Raw genomic sequence first — 27,229 nt, 5'->3', positions numbered from 1 at the left:
TGCAGTACTCGGATTCCGTCATAGTCACCATTCTTCATTCTAAAAATAACATAATAAGTTCCGTATATCTTCAACTACATTTAAGGGATCACAATTCGTAATCTATAAGCCCTTTTAAATCAACTACCTGCGCCACGACTCATAGTTTAGTATTTTTTTGCCCACTGCTCTTTTTTGACGAAGTGAACAAACTGACGCTAGTGGACTTATATTGGAAGATTTTATTCTGTGTAATAACGTCTGCCTGCTGAATACAGGCAAGTACATGTACTGCTCCCCGATCACTGGGAGCTGCTTAGGTTTGTATTTAGGTTCACCATCTCTTGCCGCCAATTTTAAACAGGACGTTCTGAAAACCAGCACCATAGTGGTCATGCACACCGCGACGCATGAAGCTTCACGTAGCTGACTGGGCACTGTTCAGAGAATAAAAGGTAGTCTGTACGATAAGTTTTCAAAAACCTCATCGTCAGTGAACTAAATGAAAAGTCCAGTATCCTTGCTGCCGCACACTATGGTGTCTCTCATCATTCCCAAATTATAAGATAAAATGAATATGTATGGTGCACGCAGGAATGTATTGTAGGTAAGCAAAACACAATATAAATCCTGGAATGTATTTCATGGTTGCCTTACACATGAGTACCTTATAAATTTTAAAACTACAAGAACTGGAGCAGAGTATATCCGTCGCAATACCAAAAACAAATCGTTGGAAAGCTTTGGATCATCAATAAAAAGCTCAACCGCATATAAAATTTCTAATATTTTGAGCAGGTTCAAAAACTCAAAGCACTCACATTACTGTCTAAATTGGCAGAACGAGTAATTAAAACCAATTCATTTCCTTATAAAACAAAATTATTGTTCCACAGCAATACGGCTTTCAAAGACGTCGCACTACTGAATCAACACTGATTGAGATAAAAGAAAAATTGTTGATAACAAACCAAAATTTCCTAACGATAAGTATTTTCTTAGATCTACACAAAGTTTTCAATTCGGATAGACATATATATGGCCAAAGAAGCAGTTCTATGGGTCACGGGAACGAGCCTTGAAACTGATAGAAAATTATCTTATGCCCTAGGGTAAATGAGTTTGCCTCTGAAATTGGATTCATAACTACAGGTGTGCCACAGGGCTCCATTTTAAGCACAATTCGCTTTCTCATATACATATATGACACAGTCTATATTCCTCACACACCTAGCGCAGATGTCTTTGTAGAAGACACCAATGCATTTTCACGGGACCGGACCTTCAAGCATTGAGCAAGTTGAAAAGTCCTCGTCAGAAGACCTAACTCGATGGTGAAACACCAATGACCGTGTTTTAAACGTGAACAAAACTAAATACCATATATTCAGGGCCAAACAGAAAAATGTTGGCCAAAACGTCCTCCTAATCTTCGTCGATACGTGCCTTGTTCAGGAAAGTTTCAAAAAATATCTGAGAATACTTTTCGGTGAACATCTTCTATGGAAACAATATAAAGTTTTGCTTGCAAGAAGGTTTTCTGCTCAATAGGCGTCATTAATAGACGTAGAACCACTTTACCAGTGGCAGTTTGGGAGCAGATTAGGGAGTGTGCCCTTCGCTCTAACTAGTAACACCTTCAGATTGAACCAGGGATGAAAATTTATTTCTGAAAACTTTATTGAGTTAATATTATTTCCTGCACAATATAAATGCTGCGGTCAATAATTGAGGGTATGAAAAAATGCATGCTTATACTCACGAATAAGAAAAATCTACTGTGCCTTGAACCCGACGCTTCTAATCAGTACTTTTTTAACTGGTTGGCGTGGCCCGTAAAGTTGTCTCAAGCGTACGCAGCTCTCCGTTCCGCAATGATGAATACGACCTCACTTTTTCCTTCATATTTCTTTTTCTTTTCAGAAAATTACGTACGCAACTACATATTCTTCGGACTCATTCTTTTGCCCATATTTTCAGCACTTTTCTCACTGTATTTTGAGCATTCAATCCACCGTGCTGTTATAAAGTTTGCTGATACATTTCCTAGCAATCGTTTTTTTTTTCAGAACCAGCCCTCCTCGTTTATATGTAGCAGCGCCACTAAAGACTTTTAACTGCAGATCGCGAGATGAAATGCTCCGGAGATGTCAATATATTCTGCCACACGGAAAACTGAACTGTCAGGCGGGAAAAAGAAGGTTTTGGTTTGGTTTATGGGGTTTAACGTCCCAAAGCGACTGAGGCTATGAGAGACGCCGTAGTGAAGGGCTCCGGAAATTTCGACCACCTGGGGTTCTTTAACGTGCACTGACATCGCACTGTACACGGGCCTCTAGAATTTCTCCTCCAAAGAAATTCCAGCCGCCGTGGCCGGGATCGAACCCGCGTCTTTCGGGTCAGCAGCCGAGCACCATAACCGCTGAGCCACCGCGGCGGCGGAAAAAGAAGGTTTAGTGACCCTTGGTGAAGAGTAATGAACACATGATTCGACAATACGGGAAAAATACTCTTGTTTATTGGCTTATTCAAAAATCACTAATATTTACGTGACACTTTTTATTAGCGTATAGTGGTATATGCAACATATTACAAGTTCTAGGCCAAAATTGATGAGCCAATTGTTCATTCCTGAAAAAGAAAATGCATATATGTATATATAGTTAGCAACTTGAAATTTGAAAAAGCAATGATAAAAATAACTATCAGAGCATGCAGGCAACTTCATTTAGCCATTTATAGCAATGTTATCCACCTCTTAACATGATGCGCACGTGAGTGAATGAGCATAATGTGGTTGTGGAATACGACGGTTCTCTTAGCGTGCCTCCACTCACACCTGAAACGGGTCGATGGTGCACGGGATCTTCACAGGGGTGAAAAGCCACATATAGCAGATTTTCACTAAGCCTAGTAGCTGCGTTCCCGGACCCCATCACAACTGCGGGCAGCTTAGGCACACGCGCCTCGGCACCTTACGTCGTTGAGCGAATTGATTTCTTTGCGCAGATCGCTGCTCATGGCTCGGTGAAAATTCCATCTTTATGGCTCTGCGATAACTTCGTCACCTTGAGCTCGAACCGTTATCAACTTAGCAAGGTGGAAGCTGCAATCACAAGGACCGGAACAGGACGGAACCACGTCGCAAAAAGCGGGCGTGAGCTTCCGGGGCAAGCCTTCATAAGCAAGCTGCGTTCCCGGACCCCATCACAACTGCGGGCAGCCCAGGCACACGCGCCTCGGCACCTTACGTCGTTGACCGAATTGATTTCTTTGCGCAGGTACGTGCTTTTCCTGAGTTTTTCCCGAGCGCGTTCCTGAGCTGCCCTGCGGTGATTTTTTTTTGCCTTGAGATGGGTGATAAACAGCCATCAGCTATTAAAGAAGTAGCAAAGATGCTCTCAGAACTTTTCACAAAGTTTGACGACCACAAAGCTAACGTTGTGACAGAACTGCAAGACATCAAACAGTCGCTGTCGTTCATAAATGATAAATTTGAAGCATTCAAGTCCACCGTAGAAGACATGAAGCGGGAACAACAGACACTGAAAACAGAAAACAACGATCTTAGAGCAGCCCTAGAGAGTGCAAAAACTGAGATTGTGGAGTTAAAGCAGTATTCAAGACAACAGAACATCTAAATCAAAGGACTACCCCTCAGGACTGACGAAAAACTTGCTGACGCCTTAATACAGTTTGGTGAAACGCGCGGTGTTCCAATATCCATCTCTTATATTGATGTGATTCATCGCGTACCTGGAAAGGACAAGAAAAGTCCAAACGTGATCGTGAGGCTCACATCTCGCTCCGTGCGTATCGGAATACTACACGCAGTGAAAAAGATCAGTTTGTCTCCGGTGGAGTTTGGCTACACAGGCACAGACACAGTCTATAATAATGAGCACCTCTGTCCTGAGTATAAGGTATTGAAAAGCAATTGCACGAAAGCGAGAAAAGGGCTGGAAGTTCACCTGGGTCGCTAATGGAAAGATCCTTGCTAGGAAGGCCGAGAACTCGAATCTGATTCAGATCCGTTCCGAGGCCGACTTAGCTCTGATCTGTTAAACCAAAATCGACAGTAAATCATGGACAGCGTGCAGCTAGGAAACCAATTTATGAAAAAAATGCATGTGCCTCTCTGCTTTATTGCAATGTTCGAAGCTTGAATAAGAACATAGATAATGTCTGCTGTCTAATGGCTGAGCACTCATTTACGTTTGACTACATAGCCGTTTCTGAAACTTGGCTACATGAAGGGGTATTCCACAATATCCAAGGGTTCAAATTCTTTTCCTGTAGTAGAAAAACTTCTACGAGAGGCGGTGGAGTTGGCCTATACGTAAAAACATCGTTGTATTCCTCGCTCCTTCCTGGGTTGACAAATTCATATTCTGCTGGGTTTGATTTTTTGGTTGTTCAGTGTATGAACCTTACAATTGCTGTCGTATATCCTGCTCCAAATAGCATTCTATCACTCTTCTTTGACCATTTTGAATCGCTGCGCACGAACTTATCTAATCCAAGAGTCAAAGTATTAATCTGTGGTGATTTAAATATTGGTTGTTTAAGTAATAACAGTGTGGTATATACTAACTTATTACAGTCATATGGCTTCAGTAATGTAGTTATAGGCCCTAAACGAGTGACTCCCATTTCTTCGACGTCATTGGATCATATACTCTGCAATTTTGACACATCATCTAGTTTGAGCTCCATATATAAAGCATCCCTTACAGATCATTATCCTGTTGCGATATTTTTTCCTCTTGACAAGCTGCCCCGGGTAAAACATCTGACCCCCACTGCAGCATCGATGTTATTCAGTTGAGGGAATGTCTTCAAGCGGTAGATTTTAGCTTGATCAACTCAGCTGATGTTAACGACCTATACCAAGAATTTAACGACAGGCTAACCACGGCAGTTTTGCAATCATCTACACCTCAAATAAAAAGATACTATAGTACGCCTATCTGTCCCTGGATGACACAAGCTATTATGAAGCTTATTAAGGAAAAAGATCACTGGCATACCAAATGTAAACAAAAGCGATGTAATTCATATTACTTAGTAAAGTTTCGGAGAGCAAGAAACTTCGTTACTGCTGCCATAAGGTTCCGCAAGAAAGAGTATTACTCCCAATTAATTTTGAAAAATGCCCACAGTACGAAAGTCACGTGGCAGATCATTAACTTTGTTATTAAACCCGTAGCAAATCGTTTTATTATGCCTGACATAGAAATCTTGGGGATCTCCATTGAAAATCTAGTTACAACGATCAATGTATATTTTTCCACTATAGGTGCAAGTATAGGAAATACTTGCCCCTGCACTGAGTACCCCCCTCCTCCGCAAAACATTGTAGTGACCTTTGCATACCATGACATTACAGTGGATGAGATTGTATATACAGCTAATCATTTTCCATCGAAATTGTCTACTGGATGTGATGGCATTGCCTCTATTGCGCTGAAGGAATGCATTGATATCTTACGCGGGCCACTTGAAAAAATCTTCAACTTTGCCTTCTATTCCTCTACCTATCCCGATCTGCTTAAGCTAGCTAGAATAGTACCGATTCACAAAAATGGTGGCCGTAAGCACGTTGAGAATTTTAAGCTGCATAAACACACTTTTTGAAAAACTCGTTGCAAAGAGAGTGAAAATATTTCTCGAGAAAGAAGCCTTGCTATCTCCTCAACAACACGGCTTTAGACCAAACAGATCAACTGGTACGGCCGTCATATCGGTAACAAACACGATCAACACTTTCCTAATTGATAATAAAATAGTCTTAGGAATTTTTTGGACATTAAGAAAGCATTCGAAACTGTTGATCACGAAATTTTACTGAAAAAGCTAGCGCATTACGGGTATAGAGGTATTAGTTTAGAATTATCAGAAGTTATCTCAATAATCGGCGGCAAATGATCCAACTTAGTGGTGTAAAATCTGACTTTGAAACAGTTACGGTGGGTGTACCTCTGGGTTCAGTACTTGGTCCGATTTTTTTATCCTTGTATATTAATGACCTGCTGCATTTCACACAACACTTCTCCGTTTTTATGTATGCTGACGGCACTGCTCTTCTATGTGCTCCTGAATCTACAGTAGAACTTATTTGCACCGCAAACCGAGAATTGGAAACTTTGTGTAGCTGGTTTATTTCAAATAAACTTGTTGTAAATGTTAATAAGACAAAATGTATAATATTTAGGGGCTCCAGAAAAACAATACATCAAAACCTGCCTTCCGTGCAATGGCTGGGAACAGCTATTGCACTTGTCAATCACAGTACTTATCTTGGAATAATTCTAGATGAGAACCTACACTGGAAGCCATACATACAAGCGCTTTGTAGAAAGTTAGCTGCAGCATGCTTTGCACTGTACAAATGCCGAGATTGTTTTGGTAATGACATACTCAGAATTATTTATTTCTAAATTTTTCAAAGCCAGGTATCATATTGCATCGAATCATGGGGCCACACCTACCGATCTTATTTAGAACAACTTAGGGTCTTGCAAAAAAGAGTAATTCGATTCATTTCACATTCAGGATACAACGCCCACACTGCTCCTCTTTTTAAACAGATGGATATACTGCCACTACAATCATTACTTGAATACAGGACTATCTTTACAATACACACATGCCTTAAAGACAATTACCCGCTACACTCATCGATATTCTGTACCCCACCACTATGCACTCGCAACGCCACTCATAGAAATTTCCTTCTTCCGTAAACGAAAAATATCTATGGAGAAAGAAGGATGGCCCATGTTGGTATTAAGCTATGGAACAAGCTTCCAAGTGAACTTAAACATTCTACACTGAAGAAATATTATAAACAATGAGTGAAGCCAGCGTTTTTTTTTTCTTTTCATGTATTTTTGTGTGCTTTTATGTGTTTGTAAAAGAGGCTTGGTGCTCTGAATATTGTTGCTCTATGTACCCATTTATGTCTTTCAAATTTCATGAGCTTTTATATGTATGTAATTAATTTTTGTTATGCCTGCAATTTTTCTTTTAAACTGAATTGCATGGATCCCAACTAGCTTTTAGCTAGGGATCCAGATGTTTTCACAAGCATGCCTTGTATGAATGTTGAGAAATAAAATTGAGTCAATCAATCAATCAATCAATCAATCAATCAATCAATCAATCAATATGCTCCAAAGTGCATCACTAATGTAATGCGCAAATACATTTCTGCTGTCATCATTCGGTTCAATAAATAGTAGCGTGAAATATCATATGCACCCGTAACATTTTTGTTTTGTATAGACCTATAACAGTATAGCTGTGGAAGCAAATATTTTACCTAGCATGTATCGTTGCAGATACAGGTGGGAACGTTTCATGGTTAAATGTGCGCAAGCTACGTTCTCATAGTTAAGCAGCGCCATTATGATAGTCGGCGTAGCAATGTGTAACAGTACCTCCAGCGTTGCCCATCTACCCGAGTGAAATGTCACGACGCATGACGCAGCCATCAGGTACAGGGTCCGTCAAAAGTTCCAAGGCCACAGGGTTTGCTTTTGAGCAGCATAGTCGGGCTGTTGAGATACCCTCGAAGCTCAAATTATCTGTAGAGATTAGAAGAAGGATCGTTCTACCATCTGAGAACCTCGATAGCTCTATCGGAATCTTAAGTGCCAGGATATACCGATGAAAAGCGGACCATGTGGCCTGGGAACTTTTGACGGACCCTGTACATGTAGGACAAAATTGGATGCTTTGAAGAATGTACTATGTCAATCACGCGGTTCAGGTAAACACAAGAGTGCATGCACTCGCAAGGCAGATGGATGAAAATGCAGGGTTAAAAATCCGGGAGCTTTAGTTTCATTGCTTACACGTCTACAGGAACAGCTGGCGCACATGCTGTATTTGACGAAGGACCCAAGAATTAGTAAAAATATTAATCTCTAGAGTTCATGCCCAATAAATCTGAAGCCATTTACTCCGCTGCCATCTTTATAGGCAGCCTGACGTGGCTACACGCGTTACAACATCCACGATATGAAAGCCACTTCTTGAGCCACGTTCGTTAAGGTTTTATTCTCTAAACGAAGTGAAATACTTCGCAAGACCCCTGGCCCTGGAGTATAGCGCGCAGATGGGAAGGACCAGGTGCGCTCGAAAAGGTCTGTCTCGTGGGCTGTAACATATTTTTGTATGCAAGTTTCTTTGAATTTATGATCTTTTATGTTTATTGATACTCTGTTAAAAAATTGACGTTGGAATGTATCCTAATTCCTAGGAGTGCATCACTGCTGTTAGTTTTTAGCACAGGCTATCGCACCGGCTGTGCGTTAGCCGCTGAAAGACCCCGTAGAGCAACGAGTTCGGCTGTTGACGGCACCAGCAAGGGTGACCTCTTCGCCTGACAGAAAGCGCCTACTCTGCCAGCATTCTTTTATCTCTCGATAAAAGATTTGAGTTGCCCTTTGTTGCTCTGGCAACAGCAGCCTCATTCTTCCACAAGGACCTTCTGAGCCCGTTTACACCGATGGAAGTAGTCCTATTTTATGCTAGTGCGCACGAAATCAAAAACGATTTGCACTTTGTAAGGAAGATCGTTCAAAGCTGCCTCTTTTCTGTAGCCTATCTAAATACAACGCAGTAATACAAACCTTTAGAGCCGCGCCTCTTAGCACATCTGCTTCATTGCTCTTATAACCTCGCAGAGCGGTGATATTTTTTGACGCCTCTCATAAAGCACTCATTAAGGGAATACCGTACAGTACCTGATATCATCGGTAATGCTGATGATGTGCCATCAGGTGACCCTGGTATCAAGTCTGAAGCAACCCAAGGCGCACAGAGGCCATCTTGAATGAGGAATGGAATTGAAGTATGCTTCCGCTCGTTCAAAGGCGTCGCCGCAGAGGCGTTGTAGGCATCCAGGTGTTTCATCATGAACTCGACGACCTGCAAAGCAGAAAAATAAAAAAAAGGCAGTGGCAACGATACATGAAAAAGATATTTACTCGCCTACTTCCCATGGCGAGCAAGTGTTCAGCATGGAATGTGTTTCTCGCCGAAGTGTGCTTAATTATGGAATCAATTTTTGAGCCGGACGTACAGGCCAATCGGGAAGCAGGGCATTGATAATTGTAAGGAATGTTTTGGAGATATCAATGAGCAATTGTAGTGTAATACCACTCTTGCGGCTTCACTGCATGAGCTATACCACTCTTATTGCATATGTGGTGTATTCGTGCGTCATTCATGCTGACCATTCTTTTTCTTGTCGTATCACGCAACGACATACGATTTCATGCGCATACTCGTGCTACACATGACCTTCTGTTGTTTCGTTCGAGGGAACCACCGCTTCACGCCTTCAGAACGCCATATAGACTCTTGAAATGCTCGTGCTGAGAGCTCTGTGTCACAAATCGTGCTGCCTGCAACGAGGTACTCATATGGATGGTTCCGTAACTCTAGAGTTTTACCCCCGACGTATTCTTTAAAGCGCCGATGTCACAAAATAAGTGCCGTATGGATTTGACTTCTGGATACAAGAGCGTGACATTCAGAAAGGTGAGCTTTATGTTCTGAGTCTGAGGCAATGCCAGTCCAGCCTGCAAAAGTACAATCTGTGCTCCGTCGGTTAAATTATGTCATTAAAAAAACGTTTGCGACGTGAGTACTTTTCTAGTGCCTGACCTTACAAAAAAAAGCTTATGTGTTTCTTCTTATTTCTCATTTCGACGTAACTCAGCGCTATAAAAATGATTACAACTGCAAGTCCCTCTAAATCTGGCTCTCAAGGCGAGGGTGGGCGGCAGCACTTGTTTTTTTTTGTCACCGAAATAAAATTTGTGAGTCCGGCAAATGACCCAACTAACTCACAGGAATGTCTGCCTTAACAGTTCGGCTTAGTATCATCACTGACTCAAGCCCCACCAATTCTAAACTTCCGCATAAATACGCTTTCAGTTTTCTTATTCTCATGGGAGTGTGGAAGACTAGGATGGTGGGAGACGAAACCTAGCTTAAAAGGCAGCGTTAAACAGGTATAGGTTATGCAGTTGGCAAACTCGATGGCAAATAGGTCGATTAAGGCCCTATATTTAAAGGGAACAAGGAATATTTTGTATCGAATTGCTTTATATTAATTCACTGCGCATATATTCCATTGTTCTAAGGGAAATCAAAGTGGCTTGAACGCACAACTATAGGACGAAATAAGACCACGAGCATGATTCGTGTCGTGTGCGTTGTAAAAATGAAGAATCAATCGACATATTTTGTTCGAATATCCTAGTACCTATCTCGATGTCGATGCCAGCCAGATCAGCATCTCTGAGCCAATAGGGTACAGAGATAACGCAGATAACGTGAGCGTGTCTGCGGTAAGAGTCAGTAAAAGTAATGGTAAGACTGGTTTTGTGCTCACCAGACTTGTTCTGTGCTGACTGTGAAAGAAACGGCGCGTTAGTTTCATTAAAAAACAAGCCGACGCTGAGGCAGCGATCGAATATCAAGCGCTAACTTAGGCCGGCGGTTCCAATCCCTGCCGCTAGCTAGACTTTAGCTTAAATAGTAAGTTTATGCCACAAAAAACACAAAATCGTATGCCACCACCGCGAACACTCTGCTACAAACGGTTGAGCCGCAATGTTCAACTGAAAATTCGTTAAGACGTGTCATTTGTGACCATATAGGTGACCGGCTTGAATCCCTGCCATGAGCAAGGCTCAAACTTATAACTAGTAAGTTTATGCTCTAAGAAACGCTCAATCGTATGCACTATCCAGAACATTCAGCGGCAAACGGTTGGCCCGCAAATTTTACACCAATGTCGGGACTTAGTGGCCCGACTTTGACACCTGCTAAACAGGGATATATACCGGATCGACATAGTTTTGCTCGGAGTTAGATTACTCGGGCATGACGCTGCCGCCTGATATTATCGTATTCCATTACGTAACTACCTCGGTTACCATGACAACGAGTGGGATACAATGTCGCTGCTATGGAGGCCGCCATTTCAGATTATATTCGTGGAATCAGCATAACCCGGAGGCACGAAACTCGACCAGTACTGTTAAGGCTCGGTTTCTTGGGCCTTTGAATTTTAGGCACTAAGTACACCAGACAAGCAGATGAGCTGCAATGTAGAATGACTATGCGCTGTTTTTGTGGAGGCTTAAAGCGCCAGCAGGTTTTTGGTTCGGATAGTTTATAAGGCGCTCTAAGTGGACTCTGAATCATACTAGATTCGCGAACCCTTGCACCCTCTAGGCCAAAAGGCGTGATGTGTTACCTTTCCGGAATTAACTGCGCATTCTTCCAAGTCGACTGTTCGAAGCACCATTCAGGAAAATAAAGGAAAGATTCGCGAGAACTGGTCTCTATTTTAGAATAGTCTTTGGCACTAGGTGTATTGAGCCTATCGATTATGAGTCCACCTTGTGTCCGAAATTTGGTCCCCAATATTACAGTAATGTTAAATGTTAAAGTGTACATATTATTCGCATTCAGACAATAATTACACACTAATAATGGTATAAACGAGACGTTTTTTGTACGGAATAATTTTCTCTCCACGGATAATGCCTAGGAATCTCCTACAGCTTTAGTGCAGCAGTAAACACGAAATAAATGTTCCGCTTTCTATAGGCGCGAAATGTCCATCGTCAACCCGAGGTCCCATCTGTACATACCTCAGGAAGGGCGCTGGCTAAATTGTTCAGCTCACAAGGGTCAGCCTCGATGTCGAAGAGGTAGAGCGAGTCATTCAAAGCGAATGTTGTTTGGGTCGATCCACACTGTAGCGTTGCCTCGCGCCTCCAGTCTCTGGAAAGTTTCAAGTCGTCCCTTCGGTACAAGCGCTTGAGAACCCTCGCGACCGTCGACTTCCCAACGAGATCGTCCAGCACTTCGTACTTCACACTGCCACTCGGAGGGCGGTAGTGTTGGTTATAGAAGCCGCTGTTGTCCAAAACGAGCTTGTACTTCGAGTAGCGCAGTGCGCGGGCGAACGTTATCTTGTGGTCGATGTCGTAGATGAACTCCGTGCGCGGCGACACCGAGCCATGAGACAGGTGTGGCCACATATCTTGTCCGTCTAGCTTACCAAGTTTGGCTGCGTCACCCCCTGAAAACAGATGACGAGAACCATAGTTTAAAAATGAGCTTAGAAGAAAGCAAAATCGCGGTCGATCTTTCACACACGTCAACCATGCCGCGAGGGTACGAATGAAGGCGGTGGAAAAATGATGGAAGAATGAGATGTCGCAGTGGGGCTATCCGGACCGAATATGATTGCTGGAACCTTTTACTGGGCTCATTTTTGTCTTTTCCTCCATTCCAGAACTAGTTTGAATAATCAGAGTGTGCCGCAGAACAGGAGAACAACACACTTTGCCGGCTAAAGCCGGCCCGTCAAGTGAAATGTAATCTTAACACCTTAATGCTTAGCGGGAGAGAAAGAAATGCTGATAGCAGTGGCTGCAAACAGGGCAGGCTGACTAAGCAGGCTTTCTAACTAAAACTTCTACTGCTAGTCAGTTGCGTTAGTCACATGGCTGAAGGCTACTTACGAAGACCAGCTCTCTCAAGCAAGGGAGCTAAATCTTGCTACATTGCATGCGGGTGGACTTACTGCTATGCTGGAAGTGATGTCGATGTAGCCCCTATCTACAAAATAAAACAAAAACAAGCAATATGGAAAGCACGGGAGGTCACACATATTTAGTGGTGCACATAAGAAGCCCAATTGAAAAAAATTATGGCAGCCTATTTTTTATTTGTGATACTAATTGGCGCTAGATTTAAAATGTATCCACGTAATGAAGCAAACCTGAGGCTTCAGGACGGCGGTAGGATTTATTTATTAACTGCACATCACATTAGTTAATACAGGCTTACCACCTTTTTAAGGTAGTAAATATCAGCACATATGATACAATGTTTAAAACTATTATTATTAATCAACCCATTGCCGATCGCGTCAATATGTCAAAACGCGTCAATACGATCGCGTCAATACGCGTCAAGACGTGGCCAATACGCGTCAATCATAAAAATATGCCAGTTCGCACACATATTATTGATGCAATAGTGGTTTCGTCTAGTTTCTTCATCCGCGCACACACTATACAATGATACAGTAGTTAAAAAAAATTAATTTTCATTTTTTTATAAATTCAAAATATGACGAATTCTAAGGACCTATATCCGATTTCTGAATATATAATGATGCATTAATACTCTCTTCATCCACCAGGTGTTGTTGGGGACGTAACCGTTTGCCTTCAGTTGGTTTTTAAATTTTCTTCTTTCACGGTCGCTTCACATTGCGTTCAGTTTCCGTCTGTTCTTAAGTACTGCAACAGTTCTGCAGCGGTACCCTTTAACCAGTGAATTGTAAGGTTTACCTGTGCGTTCAGTGAACAGAGAGCGCTGGACTAACCTGCAGCTGTGTAAAGAGTGGGCAGCCAATCCGAGATATGCATGAGGTCGCCAGATACTGTCCGGTTGTTAGCGAGCAGGGGACTCCAGATGAAAGCAGCTGATCTCGTTCCGCCTTCCCAGAGCGTGTTCTTTGCCCCGCGCAGTGGCCAGTTGATGCTGCGGCTGCCGTGGGACCCCCAAGGGATACCACCGTTATCGCTGCTGAATACTATTACCGTGTTCTCCAGCATGTGACGGTCGTGCAGCAACTGAAATATTTCGCCTACAGACTGGTCCAATGCATCCAACATCCCTGCGAAAGAGAGGTTTATTGCTATTCAGGGTAATCACTGAACATAAATAGGCTGTACATTTTCTAAATATGCGCAGAGGTGAGAGGTCCATATCACTGCACGAAAAAATGTCTGGCGCCACCTGATAGGAGAGTTGTTGTCCTACTTGTGTAGAATTTACAAAATGTTGACCGTTCAGAAACGCTCTAGCCACTCGCTCTTATTTCTGGTTTACCTCTTCACCCGTCCCCTCCACATCTGCCTGCGTTTGACAATGAATAGTGCGGTATCATGCGCCAGCGTCTTTACAAATGTTTTGTCTTATTCACTGAGAAGATTTTAAAATTTAGCCTATCATGAAATCTTGGGTTGTTTGGCAAGCAATGAGTAATTACTTCGTTATTGAAAATATGAAATCTAGGCTGTAAATAGCAAGCAATGAGTAATTACTCAGTTATTAAAAACCTATTCGTAGTAGCTGGATTCCCACGAACATTGGACCAATCTTATAAAGTGCCATTGTACCCCAAGGTACTCCTGTTACTCCAAGTGGCAACATAGGCAGAAAGCAAAATTTAATAAAAGTGCACCGCCCAATCCATGTGCAACATTATTCGAACACTGGTGTAAGAAAACGGATCACTGGTCGATCTGACCAGTACCTTGAAGTCAGGTATAAAGCATCAGCAATAGGAGCCGTCCCTTCTGCGTTCTGGTTTGCCTTCGCGAAGGTGCGCATTAATTTTATAAAGCTCGCATGACTATGGCGCTTTGAAGCCGCACCAAACCTACCTAATACACTTTCACATTGCCTCCACTCTCGACCCGGCAGCTGTGCGATATCGCTCCTCTTCAGCAGCCTCAGTTGAAGAATTCAGCTTACGAAAACGTAGAGTCTAACATTCGACAGAAGATATTTTTCTCTGCTCGTTAGTGCATGTCATTTTAGGTGATTCAAGAACTCAATTTAGTACACTACTTTGTTATGTGTGTTAGTTGGCAGTGTCCGCAAGGTACATAAGGCGCTCACCACTCAACTTGTTGATAGAGGCAAGATCTCCATTTCAAGCCATAAGTCGCGTTAGCCTCACGACACGTAACAAAATGAATCTTTACCCAGATTTACACGACTTTACTTTTTCGTTTGTAACGGAAAGCTGCCATTCGTCGTGCAAACTTTTCAGAAGGAAACTGGCAATGTTTCATTGAAGGTTTCTGTTCAGATTTTGATGCAATTCCCTCGCTACTCAGGCAGAACCTTGCTGCCCTTGGGGCTGCGACTACAGAGCTGCCTGGCCGAATGTCTCCAGAGCTGTGAAGTTCACTTTACCTGCAAAAATTGTTCGGTTTTTCTCTTCGATGTACCGGAACTTCTCGACATTCTCCTCGGGCGCTTGAAGTGGTTCGGGACCCGTTGCCCCATGAACAGCCTGATAACTCACCAACAGGAACAGCGGCTGTTTAAAAGAGGCGTTTTAAAACTTAACACGTAGTTAAATTTGCTGATACCGCGAGAACGTCACACACTCAAGTTTGCTTTGTCACAAATCGCTAATATTGCAGGCTTAACATATTCATGTTTGCAATACTGCGATTACCTTTGACTCGTCGCGGTTTCGAATAACATGCCGGGCTCTTTCAGTAAAAAGGGTCGTAGAATATGTTCCATTTTCGGACCGGACAGGATTTCTGTTAAACCAGAAATCAAGGCATGTGTCGTTTCCCTGGGAAAAAAGAAGAAAAGCCACATTACATTCATAACTCAGTGCGAAAGCAACAACTTTCACTCAGCAGTACACTTTTTAAGCGTGGTCGTACACGGGGCTTCTATACCATGAAGATTTTGCGAACAAATGGACAAATTCCTTGCCGCAATAAATACAGAGGCATAGAAAAGGAAATGCTCGTTCACAACGCTTGCCGGAGACATTTTTGGCTTTAGACGTACGTGCTGGCATTTTTTCCACCCTCATCCTACATAAATGGTACAGATCAGTAACGCTGCTCATCCTCAGAAATCTCGCATGAGTCGATATTTTGAAGCGAAACGCTTCACTACGAGGGTCGGAGCCGAGCTTCGCGTGAGCCGGTGCACAGATTTGCCAGTTCTGCGCATGCGCGAAACCGACTGACGTCACACGCGGCGCAGGTGGCCGCAGCCGTCGCCGCCGACTCCGTCGCCTGACCTTTCGCCACAGCCGCGCGCTACTGCGCATGTGCGCCGCCGGTACCGCTGCGCGCGCTACTCCTTCAACCTTTCGATGCAGCCGCACGCTACTTAAAAAGAAACTGAAGCTGGGAATCGAACCAGGGCCTTTGGCTTTTGAAGTGGAGACGCTAACACTACACCACCAATGCTCAACGTTTCAGCATGAGTAAAGGCGCATCTGGGAGTGCGTGGCTCTCATAAATGAAATTAAAGGAATAAAAATAAGAACAAGGGAAAAAAATAGAAAACAATAAAAGTAACGAAAGAAAAATAAAAAAGAAATAAAAATGGAATGAAAAATAATGTATGAAGGAATAAAAATTTAAAAAAGAATAAATATTAAGAAAAAAAAATTAAACAAAAACAACGAAAAAAAGAAATGGAATGAAACAATTAAATTTGAAAAATAAAAAAAAACAAGCGTGGCGCCAGGAAACGCTTTAACCTTGCAGCACTTTAGACAGCCCAATTGCCCCTAGAATTTTAACCACACCGATTTCTATCTCCTCCTCCGCCTCCGCACAGTGTGTGGACGGCCAAACGCCTCCATCGTTATCGCCGTGCTCCCAGTGCATTGTGCGCGAACTGCGACAGCCATGACGTCAAACCAAGCGTAACTGAAGCGTTTCCCTTCTACATCCCGGCTTAAGCAGAGCTAAGCCACTGCCTAATTTTTATTTGACCTGTTCGTCGTTGGCCGCCACGGCCGGCTAATACCCTTGAGAAGATAAGTAACAAAACTAGGCAAAAAATTACCTAAGGCATTTTGGAAATTCTAAAGTGTGCTTTGCGAAAGCCTTGTGGTCAACCCACTGCAGCTTCTCCGAACCGCTTGGCGCTTGGCGGGCTTCCCGCATGTGCGGTTTTTAGTATTTTGCGACTGCGGTCGCTCTTTTATTGCGAAAGCAATACTACTCACAAAAACGGCCTTTCGCGTAGCGGCGGCCACTTGGCACGTTTGACCTTTAGAATGACCCCTGACTTCATACATGCTAGTGATGTCGCAGCGTGACGTCATACCAAGAGCGAGAGACGGGCTACCAACTCGGCTCATCGGGTAACGGCGGCTGCTTGGCACGGCGTGCCGCGCTCTTCCCACTAGAGGCGCTGAATATGCAGTATAAAACACAAGCTTTCACAAGCTACCGGGCTTAACCAAAGCTAAGCCCCCACTAATTTTTTTCTTGATAGTGTTTTGAGAGCACAGCTCTTTGGCGCTCGTTTCGCGGCGTCGCCGTCGCCATTGCCCTTTCGGCGTTCATTGTGGTCATCGGCATTGGCGTTGAAATTTTATACTCCCGATCATTTTAAGGAAAGGAAGTGCGCAAACTGGCTCCCTGGGTCAGTGAACGCCTTTATCGCGTTGTTGGGTTGTTGATGCGGCCGTATTGGCCGTTGCCTAGCAACCATTGTGGTGGACACCCGAACCACACTGTTCAGGAAGGGAGGCAGTGGGAGTGAAAGAAGACAGAGGGGCCATAGTGAAGAAAATGAAAATTGTATTTGAGGAAAGGAAATTACTCAGTAACTTTCTCCCATATCTTGGTGGACGCCCGCCATCCGTTTGGGGAGGAGGGGAGGAAGTCGGGTTGAAAGAAACCGAAAGAGGGGCCGTAGGAAAAAAAATGAATTTGAGGAAAGGAAATTACGGAGGATGTTGCGCCGCTGAGCGGAGGAGAGCCCACAGTATGCATGATTCCAGCGCACGGATGGACACTGCGGGCATGGACGGACACCGCGAGCATGAACCATTAAAGGCTTTCGCCTTAAATAAGTCCATAGAAACAAAAAATGGCTGAGGCTTAGCTAAGGTTAAGCCTAGTCAGATGCGAAGCATATTGATGGCTAGGCTTGGTAATATCGGTCGTTCTTTCTCAAGTCGCTGCCGTCGCTCTTCAGAAGTTTCCCGGGCACGCCTATTCCGTTTCGCAGCATTCCAGCGTTCCGAACTTGTAGAACTACTGACGGACTCGGTGGCAGCACTAGTGGAAGCATTGCTGACAAGGTTCGATCCCGGCCGCGGCGGCTGAATTTCTTTGGAGGAGAAATTCGAGGCCCGTGTACTGTGCGATGTCAGAGCACGTTAAAGAACCCCAGGTGGTCGAAATTTCCGGAGCCCTCCACTACGGCGTCTCTCATAGCCTTAGTCGCTTTGGGACGTTAAACCCCATAAACCAACCAACCAAGTTCCTCTCTTTGTTCTTCAGTTGTTGTAGAACGTTGTCGCTTAGCCAGACGTTCATCCCGCTTTTCATCGGTCTCTGTGGCACGCTGAAGCTTTCGCTTCTCGTTCAAATCAGCCCTGCTTCTAGGCGGCATCCCAACACCTGGCCGCCTCGTAAGCGCCCGGAGAGTTGTTGTTGTTGTTGTGACTGAGAGAAGGATAAAAAGGAAATTGCACGGGCCTGCTACTGGCTCTAGCCAAGCCACCACCGCTGCCACGTACAGATAGAGGAGAGGTAAGAGATCAGAGGAAAGAGAAAAAGGCAAGAAAAGACGTGCGTCGCAGCAACAACTGCGTCCGCCGGAGCGGACGCTGCTGAAAACATCAGATAAGCGGCCGAAGCCGCGCTCGCCGAAGCGAGGACAGACGCGAGGCAAGTTCAGCTTTATACCGCTGCTGTAGCGTCACGTGGTCAGCTGCAGCGCCTCTGATATGGAGCCTCCACCGCCGCGGCCGACCGCGCGAGCCGGCAGCCCATCTCTCCTCTGCTGTGACGTCATGTTGTCACGTGGTCACGCTAAAGGTCAATGGTAGCTCCACCGCCGCGCTCGACGGGCGGTAGTGTAGCTCTAGTATTATGCTTCGCATAAAATTCAGGGTGCACTTTGACTGTCTAAAGTGAATAGAGGCGAAAGCGTTTTCCGCACCACTTTGACAGCCTCTGCGGTACTGGTGACGTTACCACTGGATGACGTCACACATACTTAATGACTAATTACTAAGTAATTACAAACTACTGATCAATGCCTAATTACTGATTAATGACTAAATACTAATTAACTGCTAATTAATGGCGCTTAAACTTCCCCTTTAGGAGTGGAACGCTTCAGCGCGTCGTATCGCTGCCAGGGAGTCTTGGAACGCCGCCACCCGTTCGGCGCGATGCCCTCCACTACGGCGTCTCTCATAGCCTTAGTCGCTTTGGGACGTTAAACCCCATAAACCATCCAACCAGCCTTGCCCATTGAACGCAACGCTTTTTGAGGAAAAGAAATGGCGCAGTAATTCTGTGTCATCTCGGTGGACACCTGAACCGTACCGTAAAGGAAGGGAGGAAGTGGGAGTGAAAGAAGAAAGAGGGGGTTGTAATGAAGAAAATGAAAATTATATTTGAGGAAAGGAAATGAAGCAGAAACTGCCTCACATACCTCGGTGGACACCCGCCAAAAGCGTGACACCTCTGCTGATAAGCTTCTGCTGACAGTCTTCTGTCGACAACGGGGAGGCATTAAATGCTTTCGCCTTAACATACGATCCCGCTAAGCTCCCTGAAAGCCGACATGCCAACGGCAGGAGTTCCGGCTCTTTCTTCTGCGCCAAGACTCCCGGTTGGAATTAGGGAGGTGAAGCCGTGCACGTCTGACTCGCTGCTTCTGCCAATGGCGACAAGAGAAAGGCGAGCAATACAGGCAGGCGGGGTGGAAATGATTTCGGCAACACGCAGCTGCAGCGTCGATTTTCCCCTCGCGTGAACAGCCCGCCAGCGATAGGGCGTGGGGAATTCCCACCGGCACCGTTATGGCAGGGGTTGACCAGAGGTACCGAAGGACTCCCGTGAAGGTCGCGACGATGCAGTGTTTTTTTTTTCCGAAACGACGCCTTCGTGCACGCTAACGACTGGCGGGGAAGAATACAGAGGGCGCCCATAGATGTTTTGCTCACCACAGGATTATTAGGGAACAGCGATACTAACTAGCGGGAAAAAGAAGACGCCAAGCTTCCCAGGTGTTTCCTAAATATAGCTGGAACATCAAGAAGCCGAGCAACACTTCCTTTTCATTGTTTGTTTTTCAAACAGTTTCCGCGCTGCTGAAGCTTCGACTGTCGCCAATCGATAACTGGTACAAGGCTTACGCGAGTACTAGTAAGTGGTATATAGCATGGTTCTCGCTCGGTACGCTCCCGTGTGCAAACTCAACGAAAGGCGGGCGCTCTGTTTGGAAACCCGGGCGTGGTCTGTTTCGCACGGGAGACGCGGCGCTCATTTGCTGGCACTCATTAGTCTAGTTTATTACCATGGGCGTCCAGGAGGGGGGGGCAAGGGGGTGGGGTGGTTGCCCCCCCCCCTCGCCCCCGGAATTGCGGATATTATTTATGCACTAGTAGAAAAGAACTATACAGGTTGATTAGCATGCTTAGGTGATATTAAGTTATCGGATTTTGCTTATTGAGTTCAATTCTTTGTTCATTAATAAATTCTAATGTTTGTTTTCCAAGCCTAGCACTAATTTGCTGCTTCTATTTTTGTTTCATGAGCGCCGTTTAGACCACAAATAGTTTCTTTTCGGTGCTAACCTACCGCCTCCCCCATACCTGGCCATCATGTGCACCCCCCGGAAAAGGTTCTGCGGACGCCCTTGTTTATTACCATTCTCTCTCTCTCTCTCTCTCTCTCTCTGCGGTGCATCCTACCGACAACGTACCATGGCGGGAAGACACAGCTGAAGACAGAGGAGGAAGCTGAAGGAAGGCATTTTCCTGGCACCCACGGTAGCAGAAAACATCCTCACCACCGTGCGGCATCGGCGTGCGGGCTCTGGAGCTACGGGACGCAGAAGAGGAGGAGGGGGATGCCTAATGACGCTTGCAGCCGCGCACGCGATCTTCGTCACGCGATCGTCGCGCGGCTTCGCAGACTCAACGCCACGCAACGAACGAAGGAAGGGCAGGCCGAGGGGCGTCTCGCCTCAGCCCATTCCTGCCATTCGCACGCAACCGTCTCGACTCACTGCAGGTCCGCGCACAGCCAGGCGCCGCAAATTGCATGTCGAATAAAATGTACTCGCGTGGTGTCAGTATGCACAAGCAGCGCCGAAAGGGAAAGAAACGCTCTTTTACGAAGTAACCATACGCTGGCCTTCGGGTATTAAGGCGAAAGCCTTTAATACCTCATACTGTCGTGACCAAGACGTGTTAGCAAATGTGTCCGCGTTTCAGACGAATGCCTTATAAGGGCATAAATAAATAAATAAATAGAACCGAGTAGAAAATTGGACGAGTTGGGGAATCGAACGAGGGTCTCCGGAGTGCGAGACGAGCACGCTAACCACTCCGCCAGTCCGCTCGATGGCTTGGAGTGAACAAAGGCGCATCTAGCTAATACGGCGTCATCCTCCACTCCCATCTTCCTCCCTTCCCTTATGGCGAGGTTCAGATGTCCCCCGAGATATGCGGGACAGATGCATTTCCTTTCCTCAAAAACCAATTTATCATCGAGCAAGGCGTACAGCAGAACGGGCGATGGCGTTCTGTGGACTCCCTGGCAGCGTTGCAAGACGCTTCCTCAAAAACCAATTTACCGTCGAGCAAGGCGTAGAGCCGAAGGGGCGATGGCGTTCTATGGACTCCCTGGCAGCGTTTCAAGACGCTGTCGCGTTCCACTCTTAGAGGCGAAGCTAAACATCGTTACCACACATCAGTGACACAAGCAGAGCACAGCTCTTTAGGTCAACAAAGTGCCCCGTGAATTTATTGTTCTGCGCACTGAGACCTACAACTCGTGCTTGGCACTGTAATAATGCGGGGCATGGTCCGACGATCAAACTGCGTTCGCGCTGCTGGTTTCCCTGAGGTCGCGCGAGGAAACGGACCGTTTATATCGCCTTTACGTAGAGCATAAGAAGGCTTGCACCGTATTGTTCAGGCCGCGACTGGGCAGCATCCCTTCGCTATTAAAGAAAATTCAGTGGGCACTGTGAGTGTCTAAAGTGCGTAGAGGCGAAAGCGTTTTCCGCACCACTTTGACTGCCTCTGTGACACTGGTGACGCCACCATTGAATGACGTCACGCATAATCAATAGCTAATTACTAAGTGAATACAAATTACTAATTAGTGTCTATGACAGAAGCCAACAGCCACAGAAATCAAGGAGCACAGGGGACTTTTTTAATTTTTTTATTTAATTTGTGCTGTTGATCAATTTAGAATATTACTGAATATGTTATCGCTTAATGCTAATTGATTAGAAAAGCAGAAGAAAAAACAACCACATGCCGCCGGTGGGATCCGAACCCACGACCTCCGAATTACGCGTCCGGTGCTCTACCTCTGAGCTACGGCGACGGCTGTCAAATCTGCTTTTCGGGGGTATTTATGTTTACAAGTAACCTAACCTTGAGAGTGTTCATCAGCGCCACCCACGTTCATAAGCGGCGGACGTGGAACGTCCTGTGTTCATCAGCGCCACGGGTGGCGCTGATGAAAATAAAAAGTCCCCTGTGCTCCTTGGTTTCTGTGGCTGTTGGCTTCTGTCATATTTATAAGGAGCCCCTCATTCCCCTTCCCTTGTTTGCTTAATTAATTAGTGTTTAGTTACTGATTAATGTCTGAATACTAATTAACTGTTAATTAATGACGCTTAAGCTTCGCCGTTAGGAGTGGAACGCGACAGCGTGTTGTAGCGCTGCCAGGGAGTCCAAGGAACGCCACCACCCGTTCGGCGCGATGACCAGCCAACGCAGGAGGGGTTGGAGGCAACTCTGACCAGCTCGGACGAAACGGGTCAAAAGTCAAAAAAGGGCTTTGGTACTTTACATGCCGTTAAAGGGAGTAAAGCGTTGCATAGGGATGTTTTTTATGAACTCCTATCAGTAATGGCACAAAATATCTTCCAAACGGAACATTTTCCGCTTTTAAATGCCAAGGTAAAATCATATTCACGCGTTCAGTTGTCCCCATGTGCAATACTCTCGAAGCGATCTTCGTAATGGAGTAAGAGTGCCACGTTAGGAGAGTCAACATCGGAGGCGCAGGTGGCTTTATCTAGCACTCTAATTACACCCCGCTTAAAAGGGCGCCACTTATTAGAAACTGTCGTAAAAAGCGGGTGCGCATAGCACTGCTCCATCTGAACACTACGCTTACGCTTCCGATATCGAAAAAAGCATAGCACATTTGTATTTTCTCACCAATTGCTGGAACGATAGCCCACCTATATTTTAAACAAAGTAGTAACGAGCATTGCGGAAGCAAGGATGTAATCCAAATGCCAAAAAAAATTTGATTCCTTCTTAATCCGAACACTGAATCTGGTGGCCTCTATATCATTCAAATATCATGCTCGGAACTCGGTTTTCCAATATTCTGTTGCAGGCACGATAAAAGCCAGCAAAATTATTATTGAAGGAACGAAGTCATATCTATATAGCGCCACATTTGTATCTATGAAACTACCCTTCCTTAATGACCACAGCTCACAGCAGAGAACAGTGACGAAGTTGTGCATTTTAGCTACTTCCAGGCATAAACAAAAGGGCCGGCGCTTTTGCGAGTGTTCTAGGAAGCTGCTTTCTAGATGCGTAAAATCTTCCCAAGTTTTATTGTTTCATGCCCTAACAGTTACGCTCTGAACATGCATCATTAGGACCGGTTCTCTCATAAAGTACGCCTTTTACAGAGCGAGCTGTATCTACAATTTTCCTCGACCAAGTGCCGCCAACTTTGCGCGCTAAAAATAGAAACACGAAAGAGAAAGCAAGATAGAAGGCGAGCGTCGGCACTACCGTGGCGTTTGCGCTTGTGTCCAGAGCGCCAGTGGTGCAGCGCAGTGTCTACGGAGAGGCATGAAGAGCGGCGCACACTTGCTGCGGCAGTTGTTTCGTCTCACGACATGGAAGAAAGCGGCCTTCATGACGTCACTGCCGAGCGTTGCGTTCGGGATCAAAAGCGCAAGCACTGGGCTCGTGCCGACCCGAATATTCGAGATGCAACACAGCTCTCCTTGAGCGCAAACGCAAAGTATTCATTGTAAAGCAACCTAGTTTCAGCGATAGTTTCAGATCTTACGCGGTGGATGTCATAAAGAGACAATGCTCAGCAATATCACACCAGGTTTTCAATGAGTTCCACAAAAGAACACTGTAATAACATACGTAAGGAATGTTGTGGCTGTAATAGTCTTCATCGCCATTGTAGTATCCGTAAAAGCTGTCGAAGCCCCTGAAGGTTGGAGTGAAGTCTTCCATGTAATATCCCAGGTGCCACTGCAATTGCACAAAAAATGAGAATAATAAACTCCGGGATAAAATGGAACTTGAGCATGAACGGAACTTGGGCATAAAATCTCACATATATGCTCACCAGGCGCGTGTTTGTAGCTGAACGTGTATGGTGAATTTGGAGAAAAATATGTGCTTATATCTCTTCAGCCTTCATGTACACTGGTAATAATCCTCGTAAATTGAAAACTGTTATTTGAGGAAAGGAAATGGCGCAGTAATTGTGTAACATTTCGGTGGACACCTGAACCGCACCGTCAGGGAAGGGAGGAAGGTGGAACTGAAAGAAGAAAGAGAGAAAGAAGTACCGTAGTGAAGGGCTCCGGAATAATTGCGACCACCTGGGATCTTTAATGTCAGCTCACTTGGCACAGCACACGGGCGCACATTTTGTTTTTACAGCCGCCGCGGTGGCTCAGCGGTTATGGTGCTCGGCTGCTGTCCCGAAAGACGTGGGTTCGATCCCAGCCGCGGCGGCTCGAATTTTTTTGGAGGAGAAATTCTAGAGGCCCGTGTACTGTGCGATGTCAGTGCACGTTAAAGAACCCCAGGTGGTCGAAATTTCCGGAGCCCTCCACTACGGCGTCTCTCATAGCCTTAGTCGCTTTGGGACGTTAAACCCCATAAACCAACCAACCAAACATTTTGTTTTTACAGTGCGCCTTGTAAGGAACTTCGTTGGTTTGTCAGCTTGTTTTGGGAATTGATGTCCCAAAGCGACTCTGTTAATTGCGACGCCGTAGTGAAGAACACTGAGTAATTGCGACCACCTGGAGTTAATTAGCATGCAGTGACATCGCACAGTTCACGGGCCTCTAGTATTTTGCCTACATCGAAATGATACCGCGGCGACCGAGATCGAACCTGAGACTTTCGCGGGAAGAGACGAGTGTCATAACCACTGAGCCACCACGGCGGCTTAAAAGGCAACTAGATCTTCGCTCAGACAGAACACTGCCGTTGAACTAGGTTAAAATTCTTTGCTTCTAATTTCACTTCTTGCTGAGTGCAAGAGGGTCCTTTCGGCGGGCATAAGCGGCAAAGGGTACCAGCCACGAATTGCTACCTGGCTCCCTGCCGTTCTATGGAATTGATTTCTTCCAACTGCAGGCGCAAGGCTGCCTGACATTTTTTAACTAATTATGTGCATCTATTCTCTCTTCCTGACTGCACTCCTGGCTAGGACCTCATACTCCAGGCGACATGGAGCTGCAATCAAGATGCGCACATTCAAACTTCTTTCATGCATCTTGATTTTCTGTCTTCGTACTTGGTAGCGCTAGTTATAAATGAAACGTGGGGAGCAACCTCGTTGGTCAGAACCAAACTTTTTGATGCGAACAATTGGGCAATAGGGTACAGTGTGAAAACGGTAGATTCCGCTGTCTGAGATCGGCGCAAAAACGGGTGCCACTATTCGGACACTCTCTACCTTGCAGCCACTCCTCCCACCGCGCTTGCTGTCAGTGGGCATTGAACAACTGTGGCATGGCCTGGACGTGCATCACTCGGAGAAAAGCGGATTTGTGACGTACGGGAAACATCTTTCAGACACGCATTGAAGTTAGAGTAGGATTCAACCGAACCTCGGCTTGGAAGAACGCGAGAAAAGTCAACAGGCACGGGAAGAGTGCGTGGGACAGCGGCAACGCAAGCTGGAGGTGCCCGTTCGTCGAAGAGAGCAACAGAGCCAACAAGGGGCAGAGAAGGGCGCTAATGATAAAAATGGTAATGTGATAGCAATAGAAGACTTTTCGGAAAATACCAATCTACGACACTTAATGTGAACAGATGTCCTTGCGAATTCTTCTTAATAATAAACACGTTTTGGGCGTTCTTCTTAGCGCGCTCAGAATCATAATTTACAGCACGAACAGCGACCGCCACAGAAAGCAACAGCAGAAAAACTTGCTTCTTTCTCCGAATCCTTGAGCGTTTACAGTTCATCAAACCCGTGCATTTCGAACTAGTACTAACACTTATCTACTAGGAACCGCTGACTCATCTATCTGTGCTCCTTGCAGTCATATAGTGAAGTATTTTATTTTCTTTCTTAATAAATTGCACAATACTGGGTTTATGTGCTACAGTGGCTTTATACGCCAAAGTTGAAAAGCTTGTTCGCGCCGCAAGAGGGCGTGTTCCAGCAGCGTGGAAACTCGCGCTAGTTTAAGGCAAGAGGAGAACATTGGACGCAAAGTGACTTATACCTTTCCGACCAAGTGTGTCTCGTACCCAAGCTCCTTCAGGTACTGAGGAAGAATGCGCACGTTCAGGGGCAAGCCCCAGGGCCCCTCAATTCCAGGTAGGATGCCCTGCATTCCTGTGGAGCAGGCAAATGGTAACAATTGGGATAGATTACAAGCGATGAAAACTAGATTAAAGATGAAAACCAGATGAAAACGCTACAAAATAAGGTATCCGCGGACCAGTACGCCGAAATTGCTCATTGCTATAGGAATGCCGCTGGTACATTCCGTGTACGCGGGCTTCCTTAACCTGCGCTAGCAAAGCATATGACTCTGGTGCATTTTTCTTTCGCATTTTGACTGTGTAGAAACCTGGCTCACTCGATCGAGGATGGATGCCGCAATGTTACTGCTTAAACACCTTTAAAAGTTTTTAATGGCATTTCGAAAAACATAAATCTTTTATTGGCGTCGTGTGCTGCTGCGTTTTCGCTCCTATGGCTTTTGCGCACTATATTCACGCCAAAGTCGTCTGCGTGCGTGGCCCGCCATTTGCCGGCTTATCATGCCTTGGCGCTGCGCGTACGGACTTAGCAAAGAGAATCACAAAGTATGAAGCGGAGACCTGTCCTACCACAGGTAAGTGCCACACGTGCGGGTTGACAGCATGCACGTATATCCGTGATTTCATGAAGTCGTGTCTGCATCCAAATGGCGGCCACCGCGCGGCTTCGAAATCGGCGGGAAAATTTCAACTGAGTAACATAACTGTTGCTTAAGTTATTTCCAACACGATCCTGAAGAGCAGCTGCTATATCCGCTCTTCTCAGAAGCAGGACGTGTGCGCGCACAGGCGGACGACAGCGTTTTCGGAATGGGACATATCAGTAACGCCGCTATGTGTTCCGCAAAAAATCCTTCTGTC

The 27,229-nt window shown here is 45.4% G+C and overlaps 1 protein-coding gene across 3 annotated transcripts in view; it reads right to left on the bottom strand.

Annotated features, from left to right (window-relative positions):
* Positions 1 to 2,480: 2,480 nt before the first annotated feature.
* The window catches only part of LOC149361893 (arylsulfatase B-like), a 37,863-nt gene continuing 13,114 nt past the window's right edge, over positions 2,481 to 27,229 (bottom strand). For 2 of the 3 annotated variants that reach the window (XM_089572868.1, XM_089572870.1), the window contains 8 exons: positions 26,326 to 26,438; positions 23,990 to 24,100; positions 15,284 to 15,409; positions 15,016 to 15,142; positions 13,412 to 13,705; positions 11,661 to 12,094; positions 8,733 to 8,916; positions 2,481 to 2,610 (listed from right to left, as the gene is read on the bottom strand). In XM_089572868.1, coding sequence (XP_089428994.1) covers positions 2,525 to 2,610; positions 8,733 to 8,916; positions 11,661 to 12,094; positions 13,412 to 13,705; positions 15,016 to 15,142; positions 15,284 to 15,409; positions 23,990 to 24,100; positions 26,326 to 26,438 — 1,475 coding nt within the window. In that variant the 3' untranslated portion in view covers positions 2,481 to 2,524. Of the gene's footprint in view, positions 3,736 to 8,732; positions 8,917 to 11,660; positions 12,095 to 13,411; positions 13,706 to 15,015; positions 15,143 to 15,283; positions 15,410 to 23,989; positions 24,101 to 26,325; positions 26,439 to 27,229 lie in introns of all 3 variants that reach the window. The other variant, XM_089572869.1, reaches the window with a different exon arrangement.

This window comes from Amblyomma mixtum, chromosome 2, assembly GCF_055824585.1.
Source record: "Amblyomma mixtum isolate Tamu chromosome 2, ASM5582458v1, whole genome shotgun sequence".
NCBI lineage: Eukaryota > Metazoa > Arthropoda > Arachnida > Ixodida > Ixodidae > Amblyomma > Amblyomma mixtum.
Note: the sequence above shows the minus strand (reverse complement) of the source record. Positions and strands in the feature narration are given on the sequence as shown.